The 13,295-nt window shown below is 39.5% G+C and overlaps 1 protein-coding gene across 2 annotated transcripts in view; it reads right to left on the bottom strand.

The window, feature by feature from the left end:
* Positions 1 to 13,295, bottom strand: part of csmd3b (CUB and Sushi multiple domains 3b) — a 523,594-nt gene that overhangs the window by 136,458 nt on the left and 373,841 nt on the right. For both annotated transcript variants that reach the window (XM_036516253.1, XM_036516254.1), the window contains 2 exons: positions 11,790 to 11,977; positions 7,246 to 7,440 (listed from right to left, as the gene is read on the bottom strand). In XM_036516253.1, coding sequence (XP_036372146.1) covers positions 7,246 to 7,440; positions 11,790 to 11,977 — 383 coding nt within the window. The remainder of the gene's footprint in view (positions 1 to 7,245; positions 7,441 to 11,789; positions 11,978 to 13,295) is intronic.

Here is a 13,295-nt window from a genome sequence, read left to right as displayed (position 1 = left end):
ACAAAATAAAGCTGTGAAACCACACTGTTGTTTGAAATATTGGAATTGCTCTGCCGGACAGATTACCTCCAGAACGGCTTCAGGGCGATACCTGATATCTCTTAGTGCCAATCTCTCTATGAGTCCTTTATGTGGGGGCTTTTACCAGTTTCCTCTTCATCACTTACTTGTCAACCTACTAACGACTGTCTGGAGATGGACTGGCAATGTGGCAGAACTCTTCCTGCCACACAATCCCACCCTCGTTAGCCAGCTGCATCGGCAAGCATAATCAGACTACCAAGCAGTGTGGTCTCATTTGTCAAAGGGGAGTCATTGGGAAGAAGTGCCAAGGTGCAGCGTGAGGAGGACGAGTCCACTCATCACACCCTCCTGGGTTTATCCAATTGGGGACCTTTCACCCATCACATCCGCTGGAGTTTATAAGTGTGGATTGTTTCAATGGAATGCATCAAGGACGTAATTTGAACTTCCTTGTCTGTTGCACTGACAGGGAGGCATGGCACAGTGACAGAGCAGCAATTTAAGCTATTGCATATTTATGTGTCGGCGGTGCTGCAACTCAAGCAATCTGAAGCACGCATCCTTGTATTTCTCTGAAACATGGGGTTGCTGGTCCCCAGAAAACACAGAGATGGGTACAAGAGGATCATGAAGTGTTGAGCATGGTTACATGAACATATTACACCATAAGGCTCCCAGACCAATGAACAAAGCGGACCTTTACCCATTACTTGTGTGATGCTTCACTGGACTTAGCAGGACTGGGTTTTTATTTTTCAAACTGAACACTTAATATCAGTGCTTATTCTCCTTTTAATCCTCCCACTTATATTATCATTCATTTAAATGGTTTCACACAGCCAGGGGTCGTTGCTTGACCAAAATTTTAAAAAAGGCCCTTAGTAAAGTATGGACAGGTTTGGGAGGGTTACTTTTAAAATGCATTCCACTACAGTACTAAAATGTCATTTGTAACGTATTCTGTTAGATTACTCAAGGTCAATAACGTAATCTAAATACTTTGGATTACTTTCTTAATGGTTTTTTAAAGAATGTTCATCCAACTAAGGCTCTGAACGGTTATTTTTAGAATGCTCACTTAGCATTGTGGCTAACATTTTGGCACCCCCATGTTAAGTCAATGGGCATTTCATCGCAGTTTCTTCAAAACCGTAAATGTTAACTCAAAAACTGTACATTACACAAAAACACGAGTTAGAAAAGGCACGAGCCACCCTAAATACATTGTGAGTGAGAAAGGAGTAGCTTAACAATTTAATGTATATGTGTAGTGTAAAATTGTTGGAGTAATTGCAGTTTTGAACATGTGAAATTTCACTTGTTTTGTCACTGTATCTACTTGTTAGCTAGTTAGCTTTAATACTATACCTACTAGCCTACTAGCTAGCTGAATAGCTAATCCAGTGCAGCCAAACTATGTAAGATAGCTAGCTAGCGATCAATATTAGCTTAAATAATGAAAAAGAGAACTTACTTCAAGATGCTTCTTCAACCTCAAAGAGGTTGACTCTTTTGAAGCGGATAGCAGTTTGGTTGCTGGCAAGCTTGCATTGTACTGTTATGTTGCGACCTTTGTAAATAAAGTAATAGGCTCACAAAAAACAACATAAAATACCATGATTGATATTTTAGTAACAGTATTTGTTTCAGTAACTTACAGTCACAGTTATTTGTTTCAGTAACAGTATTTGTTTCAGTAACGTAGTTACAGTTACAATTTTATTAAATTACAATATTGAAAACAAAACACATTCCTGTTAGCTTCAGCTCAAGTTACAGCACATTCTTTTCTGCAACACTTCTTTATAAGGCTCAACAGTACAAGGCAAGCTCTACTGAAGTAGAGAGTCTCTGCATCCAAGTCTGTATTTTCCTTTCTAGAATCTTTCTAGAATTCTAGTCAAAGCCTTTGCCCTCCTAGACTCAATACTGAGTACACCCAGATTGCTCAATCGCTCATCCGTTATGGTGGACCTGAGGTAGGTTCTAAGGGATCCAACTAGAATGTTGAGCCACATTTGTTCTGCCTTTCACGTCAGCACCATATCATCGCAAGATATCGATAATTTTATTTACAGCTGGCTGATACAGCTGAAAAATTTATCACGATAAAATGTTTCATTTCAGTCAATATTGATAATTTTTAATGACCTATTTTTAATAATTACCAGGAGAAAAAAGGTTGAATTTAACCACTTTATTTTGAATTTAACCACCTTACTTAGAATTTAACCAGTTTATTTAAGCACACAGGTAATAATTTTAATGTTAACACAACAGTGAAAAACACACACAAAAATAAATAAACATAAATACGGAGTAAGGAATGATCTTACCTTGATACACATTAAATAAAGAAAGCAAGTAAAATCAACTTTGAGGTAAACTGACCTAACATCAATAACATGCAATAAATAAACAAACAAAGAAACTTTTGAACTTAGTAAATAAAATGTTACAAAATGTGTGCAATGTAAATGTGTTTTGTAAATGCAGAAAATCAAAGTAAACTTTGAGGTAGATCAACCTAACATCTGTAAGATGTAACAAACATTATAAAAACCTCTAAAACTCAGTAAACAAAATGAGATAAAATGTAAACTGTAATGCAACTTACAAAATCCGATTCTACTTTGAGGTAGAGCTCCCTAAAATCAAGATGTTATTAATTATATTAAAAGACAATTACTCAGTACACAAAAATGTTATAAAAAGTCCAAAGGGTGGAAGGAGCTAAGGTGATAAAATAAGTTTGTTTTATTCCCGCTCTTGGTCAGGACGGTTTACACACAACGGTGATCTGATATCGGTCAGACTTAAAAAAACCAAAAAACTGCCATACTGGCGACCTGACCTGTACTTTATTTTTAATCAACAATTTCCTCACTGTCTGCACTCAATTTTCTCACTCCATGCCGTTTCTGTTGTTGTGTCACATGTCGATGGTGCAACCAAACAAAACACCTGTCAAATGATTGGCAGTTTATATGTCACTCCTAGCACGCTCCATTATCAAGGGATATGATAGGCTGTTTATGGGCCAGGGTGGGAGCACACTTGGGGTTTGTTCATGCAACCGAGCTTTGTGTATTCCTTATGTGTTTTCCTGGCGGTTTGCATTTAGTGCATTTAAGCGAAACTATCGAACATTCTATCAAACAATTTTTTTATTGCTATTCATGAAGTGTCTATCGTGGTACATATTGCTATCGTTTTATTGCCCAGGCCTAAATTATTATTGTAAAAACTCTTTGTTCGGAGGGGGGCCACAGGGGGGTCCAAGCTCAGTGTTACAGGGGCACTGGCCCCTCCCCAAAACCGCCTATGTGAAGGGCATATGGGAGATACACCCCAGAGGTGCCTATCAAACTTAAACATGATTAATTACTTTTTCTTGCATAAAAGGCTAAAGCACCAGCCAAAATACATACACTTCAGTAAACATCCAGTAAATATGTTTTCACTGGCAAGATTTCTTCCATTTTGAAAGATCAGCTACTTTCTGTCCAAACAGAGCCTGTTTCCATAGCAGTCTGCCTACTGTTGGAGTGCACATTAAACAGTTGGACCGATGCCTACATTTTTTGTACTCTGCACACAGAAAAGTGTAAAACAGGAAGGTTAAGTGACAGTGTAAGAGTACGAGAATTGGCACATTTGTGAGACTCAGTTCCCCACTCACAGTTTATTTCAAAATTGAAAATCAAACCAGCTGCACCAGCAGAGACTTGAAAATTCTAATGCTGAATGTTTTGAGTCGCTTGGTGCCACAGGCACTGTATCCAAATATGAAAATGAGCTATGGAAAAGTTAATTCCTTAGGAAGTCAGCACAGAGAAACAGAGCAGTGAGTGCTATGTGTTTGGTCCGATGTTTCTCAGTGTTTTTATTTTTCCACTTCACGTACTTGGAGCTGTTCAGAAACAACATTTACTCCCAAGACCCTCTCTGAAAGCAAATTTGGATCTTTTACTACAAAGACATTGCTCATATTGAACACAAAATGGCAACAATTAGTAAAACTAACCCTCTACTGTTAATGCATGGGATCCTAATACTGCATGATTTAGCCAATGACAATGTACTCATCTGTCTATATACACTAAGGTCCAAAATTATTGGGACACCTGGACATTTTGTGGTTAAGTGTGGATGTGCCCATATAGCTATTAGTTTTATCACTCAAACCTAATTTATGGTGTGGCGAAAAAAGTTACATGTTTTGGCAACTATTAACATTTTCAAAACATATCTTTATGTGGTTGGCACACGACTGCCTGAAGACTACCCTTATTTCCAACATTTTAATAATATGTATGACATTAATTCTGCCAAACAAACTGCCAATTCCATGACATTAACTTAATTTTAAAAGGAACCTACATACTTATTGAGTGCAGACAAGTGAACAAAAATGACCATCACTTCAATTAGGCCTGACTGAATGTTGCCCTGCCCCCTAATTGAACACTCATAATGAAGCCTATATAAACCTAACAAGTTTGGAACATGGTCACAGAAGATGAAGCTGATATTGACATTGACATAAATATGACTTTCCCAATGTCTGATGGAATATGCAGCAAAAATATTGTGGGTTTTCAGAAAAAAAAGTGAGTGTCCAAATAATTTTGGACCCCAGTGTATATATACAGGGTTGGGGAGTAACGGAATGCATGTAACGGCGTTACGTATTTAAAATACAAAATACGAGTAACTGTATTCCGTTACAGTTACTATTTACATTGATGGTAATCAAATTACAGCTACATTTTAAAAATATTTAGATTACTGAAGGGATTACATTGGATTTTTTTCCCCCATTTAATTTCTTTTTTTTTCAATTAATGTTTATTTAGTTGGAAAATCTATCCAATGATAGGCAACTCCGGGGTGTATCTCCCATATGCCCCTCACGAAAAAAAGAAGAAAAAAGCACGCAGCCTGCCTGACTCACAAGACCGTAGCATGGAGAGTGAGACAGAAAGCAACCAGCACAAAGTTTATGTCATGGAAATACTGGGACTATTTTACTTTCAGATTTGGCAAAGGTCGCAACATAATAGTACAATGCAAGCTTGCCAGCAACCAAACTGCTATCCGCTTCAAAAGAGTCAACCTCTAACATGAAGAAGCATCTTGAAGTAAGTTCTCTTTTTCATTATTTAAGCTAATTTTGATCGCTAGCTAGCTATCTTACATAGTTTGGCTGCACTGGATTAGCTATTCAGCTAGCTAGTAGGCTAGTAGGTATAGTATTAAAGCTAAGTAGCTAACGAGTAGATACAGTGACAAAACAAGTGAAATTTCACATGTTCAAAACTGCGATTACTCCAACAATTTTACACTACGCATATTATACATTAAATTGTTAAGCTACTCCTTTCTCACTCACAATGTATTTAGGGTGGCTCGTGTAATGTGGCCTTGTGTAATGTACAGTTTTTGAGTTAACATTTACGGTTTTGAAGAAACTGCGATGAAATGCCCATAGACTTAACATGGGGGTGCCAAAATGTTAGCCACAATGCTAAGTGAGCATTCTAAAAATAACCGTTCAGAATCTTATGCTATGTTCACACTGTCAGTCCAAATCCGATTTTTTGCATATCCGATCAGAATCCGATCTTCGTGATTGACTGTCCGCATTATAGGCCTATTGCTACACAAGTGATCGGATCCGATCTGTGTGTCCGGGTGGCAATCCTCATTTTCGGTCTTATCCACCATCTTATCCTCCTGGAGAAAATCAGAGAGACACAAATCTTCCTTTAAGGTAGCCATTGTTGACCGGAAGTAACTTTACACCCTGTTGCTTTCCAATATGGCAGCGTGAAAAAGGCTCATTGTGCTCGGAAGTAGAAGTAGTTGACTAAACAAACCAAATTGGAGCATAATGACATGCTTATTTAGAACAACGTGACAATGTGGAGCCGCGGCGCATGTTTTATAAAAATAATGAGACAGCGTCAGAGACGGAGGAGACTTGCCTGCTCCGCCTTATTTCGTGCTGCCGTCACCGCCGGTATCACTTTTCAGTGGCTCCCTCCGCCACCAAAGTAGCATTTTTCCTGTAGCCTACGTGTGAATGTATTCTGCACAGCTACCCAGTTTGTATAGCACAATTGCGACTCGCATTGTGATAGGAATGGGAACTCTAACTGCAACCTCGTCAGTAATGTACCCCTCCGTCATTGAGCATAACTTCATGAATGTCGTGTCATCCTGAAGTTGTCTCTCCGTTCCAGATCTGTAAATGCATGTAGGACAACTTTGTCCCACCAGTCCTTGCTTCGGACTTTCATCCACACCCGTCTTGTTTTGGAGGACGGAATGGGCAGCAAAGGCATTGTTTTGTACAGGACGGTATCCCGGCACAAAACATCCCGTGCTCGCCTTCTCTCATTCAATATCTGTACGAAGAGGAAGTTTCTTTCGAACTGTTGTTTTATTAGAACTGAGAAAAGAATTGAGTTTGGCTATAGTAGCCTATGTGGCACGTCCATATTTGAAGACTGCTACGCGGGAATGCTGGATGCGGGATCTTGCGCGTGTCAGTCTATTTCGACTGTACGCTTGTGACATCTAAACGCGCACAAACTATTCATCGCTTTCATGTACTACGTTCGGAATGCTTTAATTCCGAATGAAAAAAAAATGTGTGCATGTAAAGGTAGCTAGTGTGACCATAGCTTTAGTCGGATGAACATTCTTTAAAAAAGAACGTTCTTCGGATTGCTCTTTGGAGTAAGTCTATTAAAATATTTTGAAAACTACTTTTAATGTACTGTTGTGATCATTTCATGCACCTGTTTGTCTAAATGTGAAAAGTTCAGTAAAATAGACTTTTTAATTAGTCTTTTCCCTTCATCATGAAACATATCGGTAATGAGAATCATACTGGTGCACATCCTTTTCAAACTTTCATAACTCAAGGTCAGGTGTGTTGAATGTCTGCAGTCTTGGTTTATAATATCTTCACGTTTTTTTGTGTGTGTAATGTTAGCTCTGACAGCTTTTACCATAGTTTTGGTTTGTTTTGTTTTTTTTTACTGGTTTTTGTTATATTTTGGATGAGTGATACTTTACTGTGTATTTATGCACAGTATTGTAAATAAAATACTGATGACAGAAAGAGCCTTCCCACTGGATAGAGGCATTGAGCTCGATGGCCTGGTTTCTCAGACTGCTCTGTTCTGGTGGCTTGTAGCAGGGCCTTACCCTGGCAGCTGGGCAGGACCCGGTTCCAGCCAGGCCGGCCGTCGTCCCCCATGATGCAGGTCAGCGTGGAGTAGCCCTGCAGCATGTACCCCGGCTCGCAGTAGAAGGTGACGGTGGAGCCCAGCTTGTAGTCGCTCCCTAGCCTGGTCCCGTTCATAACATTGCCGGGATCGAAGCACGACTCCCGCAGCTTGGCTGCATGAGTAGGGCAGAGACAGGACACGTGTCATGTGTACACCCTGCTGGAACACTGCCAGGCATGCTGTTTCATTAAAGTGTGCTGCTGATGCTGCAAAGGCACACCCATTCCAATGCCATTCAAACATACAAATAAAGACCATCACACAAAGGGATCAGACAAGCTGGTTGATCTGTAATGGGGACAGGCATGAAGGATAAATACATCCTGTGTATTAAATACCATAGAGCTGAGACTTATTAACGACTGTTTCACACCAAGACTGCATGTGTTTCCGCTGCAAAACCTTCAACAGTCTACCTTGTTAACTCTTTCCACACCATGTCGATGCTATTGGTCAATACCACACCACACTACCTCAGGTACTACTCTTGCCTTATAAACCATCTCTTTAGGTCTTCTACTTTACTTAACTGAGCCATTATTTACTAGTGATATTAAGTTGAAGTTGTTGAAGTTTGCCGTTTGAAAGTGTATCGTATTAGTTGCCCTATAGGCTGTAATTGTACAAATCTGATAGTACTGCGTCCTCAAACAGACCTTACTCTCAGCTGAGAACTGTCTCATTGTGGAACTGTACACATCCTGTCCCCGTACTGTCGCTGTACTTACTGTATGCACTTTTGTAAGTCACTTTGGATAAAAGTCTGCTCAATAAATAAATGTAAATGTAATATCTTTATGTTTATATTATTCCTCATTCAAATTGCACTGCTAATCCTATTTAGTAATAAAGCTGATACTATACCCAACCACACCCATTATACACCCACACTACACTACTATACCCAAGCACACTCCTTATATAACCACACTATACAGCTGCACCTAACCACTACCATTATAAAGCCACACTGTACTACATGTACCCGACCACACCCATTGTATAGCCACACTATACTACATATACCCAACAACAGCCACTACATAGCACTATACTACATAGATTCTACCATGGTAACCTTATAACACCAAGAAGCAATTGCATTAACAACTCACCCTACTACCTACAAATGAGTTCTAGAAACGATGTTTTGAAAACAGTGTGAGTTAGTAACATATGCCTTGCTGTTTGTATTATTTTCAGTCTAAATAATTTTGAACTGTAAGTTTCCAATTGATTGTGCTTCTCAGGTTGTATGCACTGTGGTGTGGCTCTGCATGTGATACCAGCTAATTCTACACTCTTTAATTCAGTCATGTATTGCACGACTCATTCTTTGCCATGCATTAACCTTCAATGTCAACTTTCAAATCAATGCAAGTTCAAGTTGCTGCGATCAATAATGTCAAAAGGGATATGGAACCCATCTATCAGTAACTGTTACCTACATATAATGGCTACACATTGGTTTCCATACCTGATTACTCCAAACAACCCTGGAAGAAATCTGATATAATGTAAGGATGCTCTTTGAAATCATTGGTATGCACTACAAATGAGTATGATACTAGGTAATGTTACTCTTATGGATCATTATTTTTTTTACTGTGTAAACATTATCTTAAAGGGTAATGTAACACTTATGGATCATTATTTGGCAACATGTTAACATTACACTAAATGGTAATGTGACATTTATAAATGCTACATTTATGGATTTGGTGCAGTGAAATAATTTATATGAGGTAATGTTAATCTTATGGATTATTATTTGGTACTGTACAAACATTTTGGCATGAGGTCATGCTGGTCATATAGACCATCATTTTGGTCTGTGAGCTTGTCAGTATAGCGGAAGTATCTTATTCTAAAGGATGATTAATTGTCAATACAGCCATTGTGTGCTTTGCTATTGCATACCTATGGACTCCCTGCTTTTTTCTCCTAAGATATTAAATTAATGTATCTTGCCACAATTCTGTTGTAAGTCACTTAGCATGAGAGCATCTGACAAATAAGTTTGCTCACCAGCCATCTTGCACAGTTTGAACTGGACACATTGAATGCCTACATGTGAACTTCACATTTTGCTGAGTGAATCTAGACTTGTGTTGTGCAATTTTTCAACAAAACTTTGAAATGAAAAGATGTTGACAAAACATGATTATTAAGATGTTTTCAACATCATCCACAGACACAACAACTGTCTTTCTTCAATTAACTAGTATTCCTTCCATTAAATCAAGAGTTGAAAAGCACAAGCGACATATTGAATATGACCCCAGGACACAGCAAAGGTAACAGACTGCAGGCAGTGAATTGACTAAAAGCAGAGGTAAACATTCTCTATTTGTGCTTTTATTTCATCACTTTAGTTATGTAGCAATCTAACACACATGTTCTACTTTTCAGTATGGTCTAACCCAGCGTTTCTCAAACCTCTCCTGGAGTACCCCCTGCCCTGCATGTTTTAGATCTCTCCCTGCTCCAACACAGCTGATTCAAATGATCCACTCGTTATGAACTCCTGAAGCTGCTTAATAACAAACTGATCATTTGAATCAGCTGTGTTGGAGCAGGGAGAGATCTAAAACCTGCAGGGCAGGGGGTACTCCAGGAGAGGTTTGAGAAACGCTGGTCTAACCAATGAGTTACTCTCATGGTCATCAGGCCAATAGCTCTGCCCTGGAGTAAACTGAAATCCATGATTCAGGAGGATGGACTGAGTCTTGGACCGAACTGTGACAGATAATGGTGACAAACAAATCCATACATCAGATGAGATAAGTAAGCTTCCTTACGCTATGGGAACTGAATTGGTGACTTTGGCTTGGGCATTCTATGAAACCCAGTGTTGACAGAGTAAAGTCTTTGGGGTTGGTTTATAATAGTGGTCCCCAAACTACGGCCCGCCCCCACATTCTGGGTGGTCCCCGAAGCAATGTATGTGATATATTGTATCTGGCCCTCTGGTTTATTTAGTTTGTCTTTCCGTCCTAAGGTGCATTTCTCTTGAAATGCCACATTTTTTTCCTCTGCTGGCTACCGTATTTATGCTTCCATTGCAGCAAATTTTGCTTCACTCTCATTCAGGTTGTATGTGGGCGTACAGCCCATACAATCTGAACGACAGTGAAGCAAAATTCGCTGCAATGGAAGCGTAGCATCGGCCTTAAACATTTTTTTAGCCTAGCTCGATAATTTTCAGTTATTTTCAGAGGAAATGTCAAAGATGAATCATAAACGAAAATTGATCATGCGTGCTGGGTGTTCAATGAACAATGGACTGATAATTATTTTTTCCAGATTTTCCAGTTTTGCAGATTTGCAGCTCTTTTCCTAATTTAAATGTAAAATATGTACTGTTCAATATGCACATTTGGCTTTTCCCTACTTTTTCAGAATGTTTGTCACTCTATCAAACCTTGGGCCACATATATCAACAGTGCGTACACACTAAAATTGTGCTGAGCACTTTTCTACACATAAAACGGTATTTATGAAAAGATACTTCCCTATGAAGTGAAAAGATGAAAAGAAACATGCGCATGGTCTCGAGGTGGCATACACATAAAATTTGTAATTTGCAGATTGGCGACACCAAGAGGAACTAACGGTGAGTAAAGAAAAAAAAAAAAGAAAAAAAAGGTCCTGTGTGCACTTATTTGTTTTTTGGCCTCTCTTTTAAAATCTGACCACTTCTTCTTCACCTCCTCCGCCGTACACACTTCTGGTGAAAGTGCATTCATAGCAGTCACCACTTTGAGCCACTCCGCATTTTTCTGTCGATTTGAAATGCCGCTAGCCTGGCCTCCAAAAAGGACATTTTTTCTCCTCTCCACCTCATCAACCATCACCTCTATCTCCGTGTCCAAATAATTTCTCATAATGTCACACTGATTTGATTTACGCTCAGATATATGGAGACAATCAGGCGTACGTAGTGTTTGATAACTCTGACGAAAAAACTTGTTGTGGGATTCTGTGTATGCATGTTCCTATGGCAAGTTGTACACAAAGATTGATACACATGGCCCTTTATGTATTACACTACTTGTACTAAAATGGTTGAATAAAATGATGATAATGGTTGGAATGCTTAAGAATTAGTTTGATTTTTTTTTTAATTCTAGTTAGCTATTAGTTTTATATACAACTTTTACAATGTGCCACAGCAATGTAAAATAAACCCAGCTAACTATAAACAGATTGAAATATATTATTAGATGTAATGGATTAATATTCAACTAAGGTAGACCTGTTGTTGTCCATAGTACTATTTACTGTTACTTACATACTCCAGCCCTCCCAAAGAGCCAGGCCCTCCTAAGAAAAAGTTTGGGGAACCCTGGTTTAAAGGATGCAGGAGTTATATGGATTCAGAACTTCTCTTGACCTTGAACAGCAGAACGAGGCTTGAAGCTCCTCCAGTGGCAAGAGGGTGGGGGGGTAATTTCATACCTTTGTATTCCAGATGAAAGCCGGTGTAGCTGACAGAGCCGTCGCTGCGGAAGGCTAAATGCATGGTGTTGGAACTACTTTCAATTCGCTCTGGCAGCTTGCTGTCCTGAAAGCTGCCGATGAGGGGACTGTTGCTGTCAGGCCCATCATAGATGTACAGAAAGTCATAGTTGGGCTCAATGCTGAAACTGTGAGTGGGGAAAAAAGAAAGAGAATCTACTCAGATGAAAAGATACACAGAATTACCTCTTTTCTTTGGATCGGGAACATTCTTAGTAACTCCTTTGTGTGAAGCATTGACTCAATGAGACTGGTGCGACTGGATAAAGTGCTGGTGAGAGAATAAATGCATGCTGATTTACGGGCTACTACAAGGAAACTGGTTGCACTTTTCAAACGTACAAATCCCCAGATTGTCTCACTAAATCTGGCAACCCACTCAATGGAACCCCCCTACAAACACAGCTGATTAGCTACTCATTCCACGTTCCCTTGCATTCTGTATCCTTCTTGACTTCCCCTGGTTGTCGCTGTAGGGGAGTGAGGTCCTAATTGACCTTCCTGGGAAAGCAAAGGTTAAATAAACACACCTTACATCCTGCAATTATGCATGCCGAGCTGAGATGATGCATGCTCTAATCCTTCTCAGTGAGGGCCGACATATTTATTCTGTGTTTCTGTCCTTATCTGCACGGCATGGGGTTCACGCAGATCTTAACATAGCCAGGAGTGTAACTGCTGTGATATCTTCAAGATGAGGCGTTTCTCTATTGATTTAAAGCTTATCAAGAAGGACGGGAGGGAAGCCACTCCAACAGCTGTTGCGCTGCATGTAGGTGTGTCCAAGAGTGCATTGATCAGCATTCCTACCTTTCCACCCTCGCCTCTACATCACTGCAAGCTTTTCTGTCATAGCTGTAATTTGCAGTTGCTCGTGAAGAAATCGTGGTTTTCGCTGCACAAGATTTGCACACTTCACTGAACTTGCATCTACTGCTAACGGCTCATTCGAAGATGATAGAAACCTAAACATGGGAAAATGCTCTACATCACATTAAAAAAAGTAATTAATTTTTGATAACCAGATGTGACATTTTTTTCCTAGCTTAGTCTCTGGACCTGTCACTCAGCAAACAATTAGCTTTGTAGTAATTGAATCAGGAGCAAACACAGATTATACTCATTTGCAAGGATGGCATCAGAATTCTTTGAATTGCCAATATACTGCAGGGGTCATTTTTTATTATTAATTTGCATTTTCATGAGGAATATATTTCAAATTGCAGTCTTTTTTTTAAAGAATGACATCAGTGATGGAATGTATAAAGGAACTCTGTGAAAAGGAATGGACATTTAAACAAGAACAGAGCCCTGCCTCAACCCCAGTCCTTTATGCAGGGGAAGAATTAGTCAAAAGGGGTGCAAAGCATGACATACACTGTCACAGGGCAGAGTGATCACACGGGCTAAAGGTGCTGTGTGCAACAAAGGAGCCCCCCTGGCAGT

This window comes from Megalops cyprinoides, chromosome 21 (genome assembly GCF_013368585.1).
Source record: "Megalops cyprinoides isolate fMegCyp1 chromosome 21, fMegCyp1.pri, whole genome shotgun sequence".
NCBI lineage: Eukaryota > Metazoa > Chordata > Actinopteri > Elopiformes > Megalopidae > Megalops > Megalops cyprinoides.
Note: the sequence above shows the minus strand (reverse complement) of the source record. Positions and strands in the feature narration are given on the sequence as shown.